The sequence below is a fragment of the Ambystoma mexicanum genome, chromosome 6p (assembly GCF_040938575.1).
Source record: "Ambystoma mexicanum isolate Mex_15411 chromosome 6p, UKY_AmexF1_1, whole genome shotgun sequence".
Taxonomy (NCBI): Eukaryota; Metazoa; Chordata; class Amphibia; order Caudata; family Ambystomatidae; genus Ambystoma; species Ambystoma mexicanum.
The window spans coordinates 665224816-665244565 of record NC_090935.1 but is presented as its reverse complement, the minus strand read 5'-3'; the positions used below and the strand labels follow the sequence as shown (position 1 = coordinate 665244565).

Here is a 19750-nt window from a genome sequence, read left to right as displayed (position 1 = left end):
AGTGACATTCGACCGGTGCGGTGGTCAGAGCACGACATGGTTGCAATGAAACTGGATGTAGGGGGGCTTGTAAGAGCAGATAGCAAATGGCAGTGTAATGAGGCCCTGTGGCGGGACCTGCCCTTTGCAGAGAAGTTGGAGGAGGACATTTCGGCGTACTTTGCAATTAATGACACGGGAGAGGTTGATGTGGGGAAGGCCACTTGGCAGGGGGCACGCAGGAAGAGGGAACAGGGACTACGTGAGGAGTTGCTCAGAGCGGAAATCTTGGAAGGGGAGTCGCGGATGCACAGGGAGTGGGTGGGGGAAGGGAGTATGATGGGTAGGTAATGGACTCAATACAGAAGAGGGCAGAGCTGAAGGGTATTCGACTGGTGGAAACTCTAGGCAAACGCAAGTATCTCAAGAAATAATTCTATGAAAGGGGAGCTAAGGCAGATGCACTGTTGTATGGCTTAGAGCACAGAGGGCTGAGAGATGGGTTGTGGCATTGGAGGAACGGGAGGGCTTAGTGAAGGTCACGCCTGGTGGGATAGCGGAAAGCTTTACACACTGTTATGAGGGCCTGAATGGCAGTGTGCGGGGATGGGGTCTGAGGAATATCTCCAAGGCGTGGACATGGTGGTCCTCACTAGCACGGAGGTCGAGCTCTTGAGTGGGCCATAACTGCGGAGGAGGTGCTGGAGGTAATTCAGCAGCTCCCCAATGATAAGGCCCCGGACGAGGACTGTTACACCATGGTTTTCGGGGGTTCTTGTGGCACAAATGACAAAGTTGTGTAATAATATACTTGGCAATGGGGCAGTAATGCACTGATCAAAATGATATATTTAGGAAGGAGGGGAGGGACCCGAAGCAGTGCTCCTCCTACCATCAAATATCGCTGCTTAATGTCAATGAAAATAAATCTTTACATGCATACTGGCCACCCGTTTAGAAGGAATGATGCCTTGGCTGATACATTCGCATCAGGTGGGTTTATGCAATTGGACCCATATATGCAGCGCCAAATGCAAGGGTGGTTATGAATGGGTGGGCATCCCGGGCCTTTTGCCTTGGTAGAGGCACTAGACAGGGATGTCCTTTATCCCCCTGTTTGTGTTATCCATAGAGACGCTCGGCATCAAGATAAAGCGCGATGAGCAGGAGGCTGACATTAGAGTAGGAGACAGAGTATAAGATTAGTCTCTATGCGGATGATATTCTTCTCCATTTTGTTGAGGTGGCTACCTCAGTCAGGGGCTCTCTCCGGCTGTCGACGGAGTATGGCCATGTATCAAGGTTTAAAGTCAATATGGATAAATGGGTTCTTTTTCCCCTGGGTCGAGGGATGCGGGAGGCAGGTGATGACCTACCTGACCTTGGCATTCCGATTGCTGAAGATTGTATGAAGTATCTGGAGATATGGATACCTAAGAATATTAATTATCTTTTATATAATTAATTACCCTCTGCAGTTGTGCACACTTTCTGAGCATTTGGAGAGATGGTCTAGGCACACCCTGTCTTGGTTGGGTAGGTTGAATGCCTTGATTACGTTCTTTCCCAAGGTGGTATATTTTTATCAGGCGCTGCCCATTGCAATGCCAGACTCCTTTTACAGAAATTAAGCATCGACTGGAGAAGTTTATGTCAGGGGCAGAAACGGAGGGTGAAAGTACATGAGCATCGCATCCTGGGCCCACTGTGTGTGCTATGGAGAATTAAGAGGGAAATTACGGGTATTACGACGTGGCCTTCGCCGCTGGGCCACACATGTGCATCCCTGATGAGGGATAGTATTCTGCATCATGCTCTGTCTCAGGAGTGGTACAAGGCAGGGCTGGAAAGGGTGGGGCAGGTTGTGAAGGGAGAGGAGTTTATAAGCCTGCCTCTGCTGGATGAGGGTCTGGGTATAGGGTCAGTGTCGGTGTTTAAATACCTTCAGTTAAAAGGGGCATTAATGAGGCCAGAATGGAAGAGGGGTCCTACAGAGGGGCTTGACAGTCACAGAGGAGATACTGGGGATGGAGGTCTCTATGAAGGGTCTGTGCTCCAAATTTAAATATCAAGCACTGCTAGCAGCCCAGGGGGGGTAGGGGGGGGGGGGTGTACTCTATGTTGAGCAGTGGGAAATGCTATCTAAATGTGCACAGGACTTCAGTGGTCTGTCAATACAAAATGCATGGCATTACGTTATTATATAAATGGCAATGGGGCCCAGTAAGGTTGTCGAAGATGTATCCAGGAATAGACCCCAAGTGCTGGAATGGTTGTGGCCAGATTGTGGATTACTGGCATATGTGGTGGGGGGGGGGGGGATTTCTGGAAGAAGGTCCCGGGATGGATAAAATCCCTGGACAGCATAGAGAGATCTCTCCTCCCCATGTTGGTGGTGTTGAACTGGAGGGGGAGCGGAGGAGGCTTCCGCATATGGTTCATTTTCTTCTGCTAGTCGCAAAAGCGTGCCTGGCGATGGGATGGAAGAGGGCTTTGATCCCCACGGAGCAACAATGCGCCTTGAAAGCCTGGAACATTTATGAGATGGAGCTGCTGACTGGACAGCTACCTGACAAGAGGCCAACGTGTGCACTTGAGTGGGCGTCTTTGCTCAAAGTATGGTGCCGACCAAGGACCCTCTGGGTGAATTTGGGGAAGATTATGGAGGTGGGAAGAGGGCTACCTCTGTGTCCATGGAGGAGCAGAGGCTAGAGGTTGCTGGGGCTTTAGGGCCGCACGTATGTGGAGGGAGGGGTGTGGGGGGCGTGCTTATTTTTGTTGGGGGAAGAAAAAATGAAAAGGGCACGTTGATGGAATTTGAAAATATGCATTTTGATTTGTATATTTGTATTATGTGACAACTGCCAATAAAAACTAAATTAGAAAAAAGGTAATTTTAAGAAAACAAAGTTACACAGCAATGGTCACTGCCAAGTTCCCTTTTCCCATCTCTAACCACTCCCTGTTGTAAATAGTCTGCTCCTGAGACATGTTGAAAAGAAGACCTCACTGGCAGGGCCGTCCAGCCCTGGCTAACTTTGAGGGGAGAAAGGCAGAGGAGTGCCCCATTGGCATGTGTCCGTTGTCCAATTGTTAAATCCACCTCCTGAATGCAGTCTGAAGGAAATATTTAAATATCTCTCTGTTTAGGTTTAAAAGATAGGCACCTTTTCTACTTTGCTAGCAACATAATAGGAATTTTATTTCAGATTTTCATAATCCATCTTCTGAGAGGCACATGTTTATTGGTGTGGGATGTGAACAGTCCTCTGGTCCCTATGTCCCCCCCACACCCAGTGCCCATTCTCTCTGGTGGGATCCCACATGACATACATTCTATTCACTGCTTAAACACCCAACAGTTGGATCAAACATTCCAAACAAAACCCACAATACACATGAAGCATTCTGCTTGCATACACTGTTAACAGTTACTCAAACAGTATAATGTTATCAAGTCAGTACTTATCAGTTCAAATCATGAAATGTTCTGGCCGGGCAAGCTAGGTTTCCACACACAGATTCATTCTATTTGGCTCAGAATGCCACTGGTAAGAACTCATGGGAATGGAAGTGGAAAGTGGTCCATACTTGCCAGCCTAGCTGTGACATTTTCAGGTTGGGCCTTGTTGGACCAAGTCATTGAGGTGCAGCTTCCCTGGGCATATCAAGCAAGGCACCCACATCTGGACAACTACACTTCACTTAGGGAAACAAACTGAAACCATCAGGCGTTGGCAAAGTGGGTATCAGCTAGGCACTTGCCAGGCACTGCCATAAGATAAGGGCACCACCTGGCCATAAGATGGGAACATAAGGAAACTGGTGCGAGTTCCAGACATATTTTGTCATTGTCTGGCAAATGTCTCTCTAGTAACTATACAGAAGCCAACACTATTAGACAGGACTACAGCAGAAGTAACAGATGCGAGGACACACATTTCCTATTAAACAACTGCCTGTAAACACACATTGTTAAGAGATGTTTATTACAACAGGAACTCGTTAACTCAGGCAATTACGTCATGAAACACTCAAAAGGATGATGGGCACAAAAGTTAAATTCCCACACAAAATAAACCTACTTTAAATTACAGAAATCAACTTGATGGGTTTGAAAGAATAGCTGCCTTGTAACTGAGAGGTGGTAAATGTAAGTAATCTATAAAACGGTGCATTTAAAAAAAGCAACACAGGATTGAGCTAGATAGGCAGTCTGCTTGTGCAAGTGTGCTACTTCAATGAGAGGTGTGAATTACCCTTCATCTCCCTGCTCATTTGTGTTATGGATGTGGGGCAGAGCACATTGTCCAAAGCAAGCAAACAAATCCTGGCCAGGCCTGATGCAATGCAGCCCTTCAGAATGCTAATCGCTCTTGAGACCGGGGCCTTAAATCAGTAACACGTCATGCAGGGATGCAGAATAACTCTTACACCAAATAAGACCGACTCAGGAAGTTGGCAAAAAGTCTCTGACTATTTTTTATGATTAATTGTCTAAAACAGGGAGTTATAATGGACATCAACAAACGTTCGCTTACGTTCTCTCAAAGCTTTTCATAAAAAACATTTATATAGCAAAAATGTGTCGTACGTGATGTCCTACTATGTGGCAAACGAGAAAAACCTGCGGGGATTGTGATACGCTCAAAGGGAACATCTAAGTATACTTTCTATATAGGGATGGGTTGTGATTGAGTCTCTACAGTCAGGTGGACAACATATGCCTACCCCTAGTGCAAGTCATCCCTGTCAGTTATTGGGTACACGGTATACTATTGGCTCTCAAAATATACAGCCTTTCGTAATATGGTCCTCTATAATTGGTTGGCACGCTTGTACCCCACTAGAACATTTGGCTCACTAGCAGCACCTAAGCTGGTACCTCAGGTGCCAGTGGGTGGGCTTTGACCACGTCTCCCCACCCAGTTAGCCCACCATCTCTCATCGCTCATGCCTTCTGCCATTAATTTTCTTTAACATACTTGCCACGCATGGTGTTCTTTCCTTGTACCTTAACACGAGATGATTCAGCGTCTCACGGTTACTGTTCTTTTCAAATAGATAACCAGTTCTTAGCTACTTCATCCTTTGACACCAGGCAAGGTAGCTCTTCCAGGCCCTTCCATGTTCCATTTAGCTTCATGTTGCTGCGACACATTTCTACTGATCCTTCTTTTCGGGTCCGAGCTTACTAAACATGTGACACCGATGTCCAGCTTCTATATAATGGCGGCATCGCCTGCTGTCTATTCACTACATATAGCCAGCCTTCATGATTACTTTGTCTACTTGCGTTGCTGCATCTTTACAGTTATTAAATGATTTGCGTTTTCTGCAGTGCTCTTTACACGTGCAATCTTCATTCCACATATGAACGTTTACTTGATTCTTTATTTCATCATCAGATTTCATAAAGTCTATGCATCTTCTTTAGCTACTCTTCTCAGTGCGTCACGCTTGCTTCTTGTGACGCCACCAACTTCTTTCTCTCATCTTCATATTCCTTCAGGGATTTCCTCCAACATATTGTCATCTCTACGGGATACACCTCATATAGGGTTTTCTCAATGGGTACCTTTTCTCGAAGGCTCTCCGTGGAATAGGCACAATCACTGGTATTGGGCATGTCGCAATTTCTGGCTCGCAGCATATAGGAAGGGTGGTGGCGGGACTTCCTGCAGAGGCATTCAGCTGCTCCTCTACACTCTGAAGTTGCTGGGCATTTTTAGAGCAACTTCCCCCTGCCTGCAAGCCCTCCTCCCACCCTCTTACTCCCACCAGCATCCTCCTGGATTCCACTGGAGCTTACCACTGGCTAGGCCTCCTTTCTATGGGGGGCTTGGGGTTGTCCTTGGGGCCTGGACCCGCTAGAGCCGGGCCGATAGCTGCAGTATACAAAAATGAAGAGGTCTCCACCCTTCACTTCAGGGCAGGAATGAAGCAGAAGTGCAAATTGCTCTTCAATTTCATCCAGAGGTGTTGCCAACTGCAGGATATTAGGGGGCCATTGTCCACTACTAAGAGCAGCGCAATCTGGCACCTGAGGCATGTCCAATCATTTCCAAGCAACAGTCACTTCCAGAATTTTGTGCTTTATGTAGCACTAAAATGGTCCTTTACATTTTGCTTTCCATGTCTTTGCGCCACTGCAGCATGCTATAAAGCAGAGGAAAAATGTAAGGTTCACAGAGATGCAGCAAAAAGAAAGGGTATTGGCAGAGGCGTTGCTATAGCCCCAAGTATTTTGGTTGTAGACCTGGATAGAAGCTCAGGGGCTACAATCAAAAAGCTAGCTAGTCCGGAGTCCTGACAACCCCAACTTTAGCGTAGCCCTGGATCTTTTACGGAACTAGCAACACCCCTGGGTGTTCATGTATTACTGGTGGGCTGCTTCCTTCACTGAGGATACTTTCAAGTAATGGAATGCAATGCCAAGTAAGTTAACATGCATTTATACTGCGCTCATGAGCTCCTTCGAGGTCTCACAGCACCAACTTGTCTGGCAAGTGGCATATTGTGCCCCTGTCTGAGGTATGCAGACTTTGGTCTGTGGAGGAAACAAAAAAGAGGAGTGAATGTGTCGAGCATGCTAGTGCACACAGTTTGTGTCGTTCAACAGCTGAATGTGCAGGGAAGTGTGCAGGTTTCATTATTTCCCTGAGTGGGTGGGACTGAGCTGGTGGGATATGTGCCTGTATTTAAAGGATCTGCCTCGGAAGCGCAGCGGACGAGGGCTCTGAGCGCCAAAGTCGTGCCAAAGTCTAGCCAGTCTGTGCTCATCCGTGCGCAGGCTGTGCAAGGGCTGTATTCTGAAGGTAATGTTCCTTATTATAAATCCGATGGCTATTTGGCTCGTGATGATCAGCTACTTCTGCCCCCTATTGAGACTCCATGGCCTGCTGGATTCTCTAAAATCTCCAAGTGTGCTCCTAAGGCTGCTGCTCTTCACTGCTGCTTATTTTTTTTTTTTTTTATTATTTTTTTATTAGAATTTGTTGCGTACAAGATAACAGCATTACACAGGAAATTAACTGACATTTGAAGTTGTATCGTCAGAAAGGACATTCTATGACAATCTAATCGCACATTTTCAACATTGACCTTACAAACTTTCGGTACCCAAGTAACCCCACTGTGATATAGCAGTATTTTCCAACAATTCTTTAATCTCCTTGCCCCGCCCCGCAAGACTTTGGGTACTTCAGTTGAGGATAGCATTATTCAATGATCAGCGAGTCGTTCGGTAGGTGTTGAAAGCGTTAGAGGCATTTGAGGCGTTAGAGGCCCTCTTGCTGGGGGAGTTGTAGTATTTCTTTGCAGTGCATTGCATGGTTTGCTGGCGAGGAGACCTCCCACGGTTCAAGACGTGGGATTGGTCTGTCACTTGGCATTAGTGTGTTGTTCCTGGCATGTACTTGTTAAGGAATTCCATCCATAGGATATCACATTGTGTGGATCTCCCATGTATGAAGGATGTGATCTTTTTCATAATGCACATATTAGAGGCTTCATTGACCCACTCTTTTTCGGTTGGGACAGTAGGGGATTTCCATTTTGCAGCTATCACCGCCCTGGCAGCTAGTAACAAATGCGCAGCTATGTCTGTGACCCTCCTCCATTCATCATCAACTTTCTCAAATCCGAACAGGGTAAGATAGGGGCCAACTGTTCTCTGGATTCCGTCTAGGTCCCTGATCCACCCTAGTACCTCATTCCAATACATTTAAATACGTGGACAGCTCCACCACATGTGCCAGTAGTCTGCCACGGACCCACATCCTCGCCAACACAACAGACTGGATGACTGGTACATTTTGGAGAGCCTGTATGGATCATATTGCCATCTGTTCAATAGCTTGATTGCATGTAATTTATATTGACACAAGATCGAGACTTTGGGCGCTGCTCCACATATCCTGTCCCAGTGTTCTGGGTCGTTGTCGTCCCCTATGTCTTTTTCCCATCGCAGCCTGAGGGGTTCCGTGGAGCCCTCACCTGCTTCTATTAATACCTTATATAGGGCTGCAATTAATCCTTTCGTTTCTGTTCTGGAGTCCAATATGGTCTCAAACGGGGTGAGTTCCCTTCTTAACTTGTCCCTCCACTCGGGTTTCGTCAAGACACCTTTAATCTGCAGGAAGTGGAACACAGACAGTGTACCCACTCCCAGTGCTTCCTCCAGTTCAGGAAGCGAGATGAATGAGTCTTTCTTAAGGAGTTGCCCCACCCTCTCTAGACCTGCTTCGTACCAGGACTGGAATCTCTCCACATTGTGAATCTGGTCATTGATGCCGGGGGACCATAGGTGGCTCAGTGGTGACGGCCACGTGATGAGGTTTGCCATGCCTTTGCCTTCCCGCCATATGCCCCATATGGTTTTGAACATCGGGTGCGCTTTAGTTCTCTTTAACACCTTCCTCCTAGGGGACCATTGCCACTCAGAAACTGTTGCCGGGGACAGATAGTGGTTATCCATGGCAATCCACTGGGGCGATTTTTGGTTGCGGAGATGGGGAATGAGAACTCGCAGTTGGGCCGCTTCATAGTATTTTTGAATGTCAGGGAGGCCTACCCCGCCTTTATCTTTAGGCAGTATCAGGTTGGGGTATGCTATTCTAGCTTTCTTCCCCTGCCATAGGAATCTCATAATTGCCTTCTTGACCTCCATGAAGAATTGTCACGGCATCTGGATGGGAAGCATTTGAAAGGGGTATAGAAATCTCGGAAGGCAGGTCATTTTTATTGCATTAAGGCATCCTAGCCAGGATATGGTCAGTTTGTCCCACCGGGCGAGGTCCGCGTGGAACTTTTCAAGAAGCGCCGGGAAGTTGGCATCGTAAAGCTCTCGCAATGATCTCGTGACTTGTATCCCTAGATACTTTAGTTTTTGGTGTTCTATCGTGAGGCCTAAGGGCAGATATTTATCATTGTTCATTTCTACTGACCCCTGGAGAGGGAAAAGTATGGATTTGGATTTATTAACTTTAAACCCCGATATGCGGCCGTATTCTTCTAGGAGGCTGAGTGCCCTGGGGATGGATGTGTTGGGGTTAGTCACGTGGAGGAGTAAATCATTGGCGTACAGCGCCACCTTATATTCCACCTGCCCCAGCCGTATGCCCTCTACTTGGGCGTCCTCTCTCAATTTTTGGGCCAAGGGTTCGACCGAGAGGGCGAAAAGAATGGCCGAGAGTGGGCCTCCCTGCCGGGTACCGCGTTTGAGCTCAAACCACCTTGAGTACCCCCCTGTTAACTGCTACTGAGGCTTTAGGTGAGGTATAGACTGCCTGTATACACCTTCTGAGTTTTGGTTCTATTCCCACTGTGCGGAGGACTGCGGCTAGGAAGCCCCATTCCACTCTATCTGTTACGCTCACCTGAACCCCACAGGGGTGTCGATCGGACCCGGACAGCTGCGGTCTCCGTCAACGTGATGCGTAGTGCAGAGATGACTGTCTGGACTGGCCCGTCTAGTCTTGTCTGCTGGACCCGAAGAAGTATTTTCCTGCAAGTGGAGACGGGGATTAGCCACCTGTGGGTTTTAGTGATGGCCTCCCAACTGTTCTCGCTCTCCCCACTAATCACCTCCGATATCCCCTTAGTAACCTCACCTTATGTTTGTAAAAGATGAGCTCTCCATCCAGCGTGTTTTGCAGGGGCGCGTAGATACCAGTTACTTCACTGGTTTGAAGGCGTTGGGAGAGTTCCGGGAAGCATTGACTTTGAAGTCCCAGGCGGGATTAGTAAGTATCAAGTTCAAAGAGTTCAATGTGCCCGATGTTCACTCTTGTCCCCTTCCTTCCTTAAATTGCAACTGAGTTTGTGATAAGAAGGTCTCGTAGCTACTGCTGGCGTTCAGGTAAGAGTCTGTGTTACCCAACGCTGTCCGGTAACTATTGCATGCGTTAACGTGTTGTTTTTCTCCCTCTTTACAGATGCGGCATATGAAGATATGGAGAATAATACCGCTGGTGGTAAATCAGGTAAGTCTATGGTGGTAAGAGGTATTTGTTGATTCCCTTGGCTCACCTTGTTATTCTTGTGCCCCTAGGTGCCGGAGTACGGCGAAGAAATGATGGAGACAGTGCCGGATCGAAAGATGCTGTGAGAACTAGTGAGTATGGCGCTGTGCTGGAGCTGGCGAAGAGACGCGTGCAGGACTGATGTACTTTCCAGGTCGGGAGATGAAATGGATACGGAATCAGGTGAGGAATTTGAAATAAGTTCGTTTTCTAACCTTGTCCTTTTCTTCCTCTTTATTCTAGGAGCTCCGGATTCGAGGCGGGCGTGGCAGAAGACTGGATTCTGGCTGCAGGCACGCGGGCATGGCAGAAGACTGGATGCTGGCTGCAGGCACAGTGAGAGTCACGCTGCTGGATGCAGAATAACACTAAGCATGTGCTGCTGTTCGGGCGTGGTTTAAATAGCCTCCAAAGTAGTCCCAGGAAAGAAGTTCCCCAGGACCACACCAGAGTAAAAAATAGTCCCTGTAGTGAAATAGTCCCATCCAGGCCTCACGTTGGCTTGGATTTATTTGCAGCATGGTCTGCATGAGGTAAGTAATGTCTATGAGCCTGGCGCCTATGGCGCCAGGACTAAACCCAGACAGCCCCTAGCTGGGGCTGCTGGGGTTTTTGTAAATGTCTGCATGCCTGCTCCTGGGGCTGATGGGCTTGATCCGGATGCCCGGGGGTAGGCATCATGACACTATCAAAGGCCTTTTCAGTGTCTATGGAGAGTAAGTCGGGATCGACGCACATAGTTTGGGAGGCAGCAATTAAGTGGAGCGTCTTTCCCATGGTATCCGCTCCTTGTCGCCCAATTATAAATCCAACCTGATCGGGGTGGATAAGGTGGGGCATATGGGTCTCCAATCTGGCGGCTAGTACCCTTGTATACATTTTGGTGTCCAAATTAAGTAGGGATATGGTGTGATACGACCCGCATTGCTTGGGGTCTCTTCCTTCCTTGGGGATGACCGTTATAAGTGCATGGATGAAAGAGTTTGGGGCAACCCCTGATTCGAGAATTTCGTTGAACAACTCGGCCAGGAATGGAGTAAGGAGGATGCTGAAGGTTTTATAGAAGCCGGCTGAATATCCGTCTTCGCCAGGGGATTTGCCTAGCGTTAGTCTTTTGATCGCTCCTTGTATTTCTTCCTCTGTTATGGGGGACTCGAGGAGGGCCGAGTTCGTAGGTGCAACCCTGGGGAGACCGATGTCGGCTAAATAATTGTCTATCTCACTTGAGTTACGATCAATTTCGGAGGTGTAAAGGGATTCATAAAAGTCTGCAAACAATTCAGGAATAGAGGGTTTAGGTTGCTCCTGAGTTAGGGTCATTGTATGATAGCTCTGTTACCCTACGCTCTGCCCGTTGGAGCCTAAGTCTAGCTACCAGTAGTGCGTCGGCTTTATCTCCTTTTTCATAACATTTTTGTTTCAGTAGATGCAGCTTACGCTCTAAGTGACGGAGTTCTTCCTGTTTTTTTTGGCCTCCTGAATCTTGCTGGGGTCCGTGGTGTCACCTTCTCTTTATCTAGCCGGCATATTTCACCCCAGAGCTTGTTTTCAATGAGCACTCTTTCCATTTTCTTCATGGCCCCCTCCCGTATGAGGATTCCACTCAAAGTTTCCTTTGCTGCTTCCCACGCTCCCTGTTTAGGGACCTCCCCAGTATTGTTGGTTTTAAAATATTCTCTGATCTCTGTTTCCAATTCGTCCTTAAAGACCTGGTCTCTCCACAGGGCCTCGTTACATCTCCATTCCCTCCACCCCCCCCCCCCCCCTTAGTCGGCAAGTCCTCCCAGTGAATATCAGTTAAGACCATGTTGTTATCGGACCATGTTATTGGAGTGATTTCTGAGTGCGATGTGGTGTTGTACAGTTCTCGTGAGAGGTAAATATAATCCATGTGAGTGAAAGTGTTGTAGGGGGCCGAATAGAAGGTGTATCCCCTTTCCTCGGGGTGCATTTCTATCCACACATCAGTCAGCGCATATACTTGCATCATACTAGCATAGTCATTGCGATCCCCTCTTGTTTCATCATTGGTTGGGTTGCCCGCCTTTCGATCTAAGTCCCGATTCGGCCAGAGATTAAAGTCTCCACCCAGTACAATGTGACCAGTAGCCTCCAGCATTATTTTCGGGATGGTTCTGGAAAGAAATCTGAGCTGTCCAAGATTGGGAGAGTAGATTGTGGCCAGCGTTATTCAACCCCCCCAATAGTCCCGGCCACCAACAAGGCATGACCCTCCTCATCCGACCATGTTTTAGTGACTTGGAATTCGATCCCCTTTTCGATTAGGACCCCCACAGCCCCCTTGCACAGTACCCCCGAGCCCCAGAATTCTATTCTGCAGTTTCTCCCAAGGACGGGTCTCTCTTCTTGAAGAAACAGAATGTCGGGGAGTTAAGTCCCTTAACATTAAGTGTCCCCACACTCGGGGGGCCTCATGTGTTGCCTTCACGGTTGGCCATCTGTACACAATGTGAAGACATTCGCATTAGTAAGCCACCCTTCCCCGGGCATCGCTTCTTCTACCTGCACTAATGTTTTACCCTTCCCAGCGGTGATCAAGAAATCTGTTTCACTTTTTGTCTCCCTTATGTCTTGCAATCCCTCCCCACTCCCTTTCTCTCCCCCCCCCCATACAACGGCGTCCGAGCGGGTCCAGTTAATCGCACTGAGCCAGCCACGAACCACCAGCAGGAACCGTTACCTGACGGTCCTTTTACTAACAATAGCTAGCACATGAGTCTGAGCCCTCATTACATCCCCTCCCCTTTCAAACCTTAATTTACAACAGTTGAGCATAAGTCTTGCACCGGATTAAAACAAGGTCCCATTTGAAGCATTAGCATCATGTAAGGTCTTTTGGTGCCTTTCTGGTACATTTGGTTCATTTGCCCCCATCCAGGGAAATATTGCCTCTCCGATATTTTCTCAATCCCTTAACTTTGTCTCTTGGGGCTTTGGAACCTCCATTCTCTTCCTTCATTCCTCGGTGCGTCTCCATCGTTCCTCTTTTCATTCGCCTGCACTAGTTCAGATATGCATGCCTTTATTTCTCGCTCCGATCGCAGCCTGATCCTCGTACCATTGTGTTCAAAAGTGAGGGAGAAGGGTTAACCCCACCTGTACCGGGTGTCTCGTTCCTTTAGCCATTTCGTCAGGGGGCCACACATCCTCCTCAGGGCGAGTGTCATGGCAGACAGGTCCTGGTATATCGTTATCTGTGCCCCATTAAGAGTGATGACACCTCCGCGTCTCGCTTTCTCAAGGATCTTGGCCTTGTCCTGGTATCTGTGGAAGCGGGCGAGGACCGACCTCGGTCCTTCCGGCGGGCCTCCAACCCTGTGGATCCGCTCTGACCTTGGTTCGTCGATCTCGTTGTCGGCAACCAAGATCTTAATAATATCATGGAGTGTTGATCTTAGGCCTTCCTCTGTCTCCCCGTCTTGTTCCGGAATTCTGAAGAAGCGAAGGTTGTTTCGTCGCTCCCGGTTTTCCAAGTCGTCCATCTTTAACCTGTAGTCCTCCTCCCTCTGCTTGAGTTCCGTTATCCTATGTTCCAGCTGTGTCTCCATGGTGTCTATCGATGCTTGGTTGTTTTCCACTCCGTCCAGCCTGTCCTCAATCTTGTCCATGCGTTGTGATCTTATCGATTTTGCCGCCTATATTGGCCCACATATTCTTTATCTCTGCCATTAAGGCTGCTACATCATCTTTTGTGGCGGCTGTGTCCCCATGTGTTGCCGCCTCAGTTGCCATTTTGGGGGGAAGCAAGTTTGTCGGGGGGGAGGTGCGTAGGCGTAAGTAGCTAATTTTTCTCTTGCTTGCATATAGTCCAAGGTCCCAGCCCTGAGTGTAGTGGGAGTGGGGTTTGCACTCTCTGGTTGTGCCATGTACACACCGATAGCTTGTTATTTCCGTCCTTAGGGAGCTGGCTGGGTGCCCTAGTTCGGTCGTGAAGAGTTTGTGTGTCCTGGGGGGTCTTTGTTTTTTTAGGGGGGGGGGCTGTAGCGTGTCCTTGCAGTGTTGATACTGTTAGAAGCAGGGCTACCTGAGGAGGCACACGCCCCTGGTACGGGGGCCCAACCCTCAGTCCTGGTAGCTCTTCCGTTAATTGAGGAGTTTGTTGTAAGATCTCTCGATCTGGCTGAATAGAGGGGTCCTCTGGTCTGTGTTTTCCGGCGGGGGCGGGAGGCCTCCCCTCCGGTGTCGTAGTGCGGTGTAATCCGTACCTGTGGCCCCGATGTGGCTATGGTTGTAGGGCACGGGAACTATGTAAAAAGTGTCCTCCCTACTCCATATGGTGTGCCCTTATTCCATTCAGTTGTCACGTGTAGGTTCTTCAGGGGCCCTCCTGGGAGGAGGGCAGCCGCACCTTCGGGTGCGTGGATACTTCACTTTGCTCACTGTAGCGGGCACTAGGCCCTGTCACCTTGCCGGAGAGTGTCGTCCTTGGGCCTTGCGTGCTACGCGGCCTTCGGCAGTGGTAGGGAGAGGGGGAGGAATGTGCTCCGTTGCGCTGGGGTTATGCTGGCTGCTCAAAAAGAGGCCCCACTCCGCGTGGTGTGTCCTGATTCCGTCCGGGTATCATGCACAGGTTCTTCAGGGGCCCTCCTGGGGGCGGGGGGTAGCCGCACCTTCAGGTGCGTGGACACTCCACTTAGCTCACCGGGGCAAGCGCTGGGCCCTGTCTCCCTGCCGGAGGATGTCGTTTGAGGGTCTTGCGTGCTACGCGGCCCTCAGTAGGGGGAGGGGGAGGAGTAGGCTCCGTTGTGCTGGGGATGTGCTAGTGGCTTGAAATGATGCCGCCGCGGTTTGCGCGGTAGCGCAGAACAGTCTTACGGGCTCCCGTGGACAGAAGGGGAAGGACGGCCGCCTACCTTATCCAGTTGAACCGGGCCAGTCCAGGTCCAGCCCATGCGGCCATCTGCGCAGAGGCAGGTCTCAGCTCGCAGAGCCTGGCCCGCAAACTGGCGGAAGCGTACGCGAGTTCCAGAGGGCTTCTCCTGGGAGCGCGGAGCAGAGGTCCAGGGCAGTCTCTCTCTCCGGGGTTGGTGTCCGCTTCGTCCAAGGAGGCCGCGCGGGTCAGCTTTCCCCTCGAGCGTACGCCCGCCCGCAGGGCTTCACTTCGACCATGTAGCTGCGCAGGTCGCGGCCAGGGGCTCCCGACGTCTTTGCCTTTTTCTAAGCGAAGGCACCTCCGATTTTAGTCTGGTTTTTTCCTGGGTGGGGGTGGTCACCTTCCCACACCTTATGCTCCGTTGCCAGCTCCGGGGGGGGCCGCAAAGTGGGGGCTCAGAACCACTTTCAGGACCTCGGGCTCGGAGCTCACACGGAGACCTTTAAGTCCACTGCTGCTTATTAAACACCCGTTCGCTAGTGGCTCATGCCCTGGATTGCAATGATGTGTTAAATACTTCTCGGTCTGATCTTCTGCTCTTGACTGAAACTTGGCTCTGTGATACCCTAAGCCCATCAATAATTCAAGCTCTGCCATTCAGCTAGGAGCTTGTTCATTTTGACCGCCCATCTATCCATCCTGGGGAGCTTGGGGGGAGGGGGGGTTTGCCTTAATATACATATAGACCTTTTTAAAGCTTACTGTATTGTGCTTGACCATTCTTTGAAGTTGGAGTGCCTTTTGGCCGGTATCTCGCTTTCTCCCATCTTTACCCTGTCTATTCTTGTGGTCTATCGACCTCCGGGTCCTGATAGAATTTTTTATGCAGAGTTCCTTGCTCTTGCGTCTGAGCTTCAGCTCAAGTATCCCAATCTCTTGATTGTGGGTGATTTCAATCTTCCGGTTAGTACGGCCAGTGCTCTGCAGGTCTCCACTTTCTTGGCTCTCGTTAATGCACTGTGTTCTCTGTCAACCTTGGATGCTTTTTTTTACCTTAACTGATTCTTCGGCTTTCCCTTTTGGGCTTTGTAAAAAGAAGAACTGTCCCTCAGACCCCTGGTTCATTTCTGTAAAAAAGAAAAACTGTCCCTCAGACCCTTGGTTCTCAGATGAACTTAAGGCCCATAAACCTCTCTGTAGGCAGTCAGAAAGGCAGTGGAGAGCCAGCTACTCTTTGGCTGAGAAAACACTTTCGTCTTACCACGGCTATCTACGAGAAGGCGATTATCTCTGCCAAACAATCCTTTTTCAGTATGAAAGTTGAGGCAGCTATTAATCAACTTAAGGCGTTGTTTGACTTGGTTCACTCGCTCTCTTCTCCTGTCAAGGTAAGCTCACGAACAGTGCCCTCTCAGGATTTCTGTGATTCTCTCTCTGATTTCTTTGTTAATGAGATGGATACTATTTGTCAGAATATTAGCAATGCTGCTGTGCAGTCTGCAATTCCTCCCTCTCCTGTTTCTTCACCTAAGCTTAATACTAATTGGTCAACTTTTCCCATCTTTTCTGACCATGACATCCTCATCACGATTTATGAGCTTAAATCTGCTTCACCACTTGATCCTATTCCTCTCGCTCTTCCCATGGAGATCTCAGGGGAGGTTGTTACGCTGATTACATCTTCAGTCAATATTTCTTTCTCCTCTGGGTATATTCCCAGTGCTCTGAAACATTGCAACGGTCATTCCCCTGCTCAAGAAACCCTCTCTTGATCCTTCTGTGCTTTCTAATTTTCATCCTATTTTGCTTCTTCCTTTTCTCATGAACCTGCTGGAGTCTTTGGTGTCCCCTCTGCTCTCATCTTTCCTTGAATCTTCTAGTTTCTTTGATTCTTTTCAGTCTGGTTTTCACCCTGGGAGAAGCACTGAGTCGGTTCTTACATCTGTGATTGACTATCTTGTTTGCCTGGTTGATCAGGGTGGTGTCTGGGCACTGATTTTATTCGATCTATCTGCTGCTTTTGATACTGTTGATCATCCCACCCTGATCTCCTGGTTATCGTCTGCGTGTTGTCGGGCCAGGTTTTGGCCTGGTTTTCTGCTTTCCTGCTGGACTGTTCCCAGTCTTGCTCTCCCCTTTTTGCTCCAAGCCTACTCCTCTATCTTGCAGAGCCCCGCTGGGCTTTTCTCTTTCCCCCACACTATTTGACATTTACATTCAGCCACTTCTCTGCCTTATCCATTCCCATGGCTTCCAGTGTTACTCCGATGCCGAAGATACGCAGATCATGGTCTGCCTCGATCTTGCTAGGCTTGATACTGCTGCACGGCTTAGGGGCTGCCTTGAAGACTTGGGTTCATGGATGGCCGAGAACTGGCTGAAACTAAATGGTGAAAAGATGGAGGTTCTGGTTGTTGGCACATCCAGCCCTCTGTCCGTCTGGACTCCGGACTTCTGGCCGGTTACTCTTGGACCATTTCCTTCTCCTGCCTCCACTGTTAAGGATTTGGGGGTTCAAATCTCCTCCTCTGTCTCTATGTGCGACCAGGTCGCTTCGGTTTGTAAGTCTGGCCATTTTAAACTTAGAATTATACAGAAAGTTCTTCTGTTTATTCCTGTGCAATTTCTGGCACCCATGGTGGCCGCCCTTGTACTCGGCAATATTGATTATTGCAATGCGCTGTATTTAGCTCAGCCTGCCTATCTTGTCTGCCATCTTCAGCTCATTCAGAATGCTGCGGCCAGTTCTGTTATTCGCCCCCCCGCCCCTTTTTTGGTGCCCATATGTCTCCTCTTCTTCGACAGCTTCACTGGCTCCCGATCGAGAAGCGTATTCTCTTCAAATCACTCTGCATTGTACACAGAGCTTTCTATAAATGTGGCGCAGAATATTTGCAGACTAAATTCTCCCCTTATGTTCCTTTGCGACCACTTCACTCACAATCTGCTGTCCTGATCCAAATTCCTCGGGTCAGACTTTCTCGCATGGGTGGCCGTGCTTTTTTGGTCGCTGCGACCAGGGCTTTGAATTCTCTTCCCCTGTCCCTGCGTTCCACCCCTGATCATCTTCCTTTCCGTATGGCCTTGGAAACTTTCTTGTTCTGAACTGCCATATCTTGTTTGTTGCCCATTCTGCTTGGTGAGCGCCATAATGCCTTAGGGCGAACGTGCGCTATATACATTCTTTTAACATAACATATTTCAGACATTCCAAAGTACAACATTGACTTCTTGCCACTGACGGCTTCCACGGAGGGGTTTTGTTTACCCTGAAGTTAACTCCTCATGGAATATTTCCGCTGGTTGGTAAAAGCGGCTTTGCGACATCTGCAACACTCGAACATACGTTATGTTTTGCTACAAATGTTTTTTGCTGCGCCAATTCACCAAAGCAGTGCATTCAAAGCTGGAAGCTAGCGTGCGTGTCCCCGCCCTAGGTTTCCAGACTAGTTTGTGGAGGAACGGAAAAGGGAAGTAGAGATGTAGTGGGGGGAAAGAGGGTACAGATAAAACAATTCTGGGTGTGTGGCAGGCTAAAGGAAGGATAAGGTTTGTGGTAGCTTTAGTGAATGGCAATCCAGCCGAAGTGGAACCCAAATAAGCATTGCACAAGTTAGGAAGACGCATTCTGAATTTTGAAGGGAATATTTGTAGAAAAAATATAGCAATACTGTAATAAAAACTATTTCAATTGATTGCTTTTCTCCCGCAGATTCCGCATCTTGAGTCCTATTCTTAATCCATGAGGAATCAAGATGAGTAATCTGCAGGAGAAAAATCCATGGAAATATCATTACTGCAAGTAATTTCTCCATTGTCACTAATTTTACAGCACTCCATTATAACATGTTTTATATGTACATTAGAAACTTTATCACGTGGAACGTTCTATTAACTGGCAGTAATAGTATTGGTCGGGTTAAGGAAATACCAGATATCATCAAAGTTTTGAGGCCAGGTGTCGGCTTTCATTTGCCGGAGTCACAGTATTCAGAGCAGGCCAGGTAGGATTGTTGGGTCTGTCTGCTCTGTTTAATGGTTCTCTGCAACCCAGGTAGTGCACTCGGTTATAGAGCATATTTGATTATTTGGCATCATTCGGCTTCCATTGGTGCCGGATAATGAAGCGTTTGCTGTATTTTGACAAACTTTATAAAAAATGAAATGTAATCTAAAGTAATACTTTGCATTTAACAGTTTTCAATTTTATATTTTCTCCTTTGCAGATATCCCGGTGTCTCTCTTGGAATCCAGGAAGAAAATGGAATCCAATACAAATTTGAGGTGTATGAAAAGGTTGAGGAGGCATAAACCATGGAGTCCAATGTGGATAGGATTATGGATACGCTGATAATTATGAATGCATATTCTGCTAGTTATTGCATAACTGAAATATGTATTTTTCTATTTTAGTAGAAAGTATTTTTCTCTGATTTTACAGTGCTCCTAATACAAATCTGTTATTTCTTTATTTCTGTATTTGTGAAGGTTTTTCTATCTGGTTGTGCCTTTCCCTTTGTCAGAATAACTGTCAGAGATTAAAAACTCAAGCTGTAAATGACATGTTTCACATTGGTCCTTTAAAAGATTTTATCAAGGTATTTGCTAAAATGTTTTTATCAATTAAAGTCCGGTGTGAGCATATTAATGCAGAGGATAATGCCCTTGAAGAAACATTTGGTACTGACATTTTTGGAAATGTTTGGAAATTCCACTTTTCTTTGTTGCTCCAGATTTTACGCTGTTCGAGATGTGTGCAGCATGCGCTATATATCCTTTATCCAGCAGGTAATTTAGTACCAACAGGCACCTCTTTTCACCTCTAACAGGGGCCTGCATGAGCACATACCATGTTTCGTTTTACGCCAATTTGATGTGCTTGTCTCTATTCATTTGTTTTGTGCCACATCCA

At 48.0% G+C, this 19750-nt stretch overlaps 1 protein-coding gene across 1 annotated transcript in view; it reads left to right on the top strand.

The window, feature by feature from the left end:
- DHFR (dihydrofolate reductase) overlaps positions 1–19396 on the top strand; it is a 293866-nt gene extending 274470 nt beyond the window's left edge. Inside the window, exon 6 of the mRNA XM_069627553.1 lies at positions 19065–19396. Within this exon, the coding sequence (XP_069483654.1) occupies positions 19065–19149 (85 nt within the window). The 3' untranslated portion in view covers positions 19150–19396. The remainder of the gene's footprint in view (positions 1–19064) is intronic.
- Positions 19397–19750: the final 354 nt, after the last annotated feature.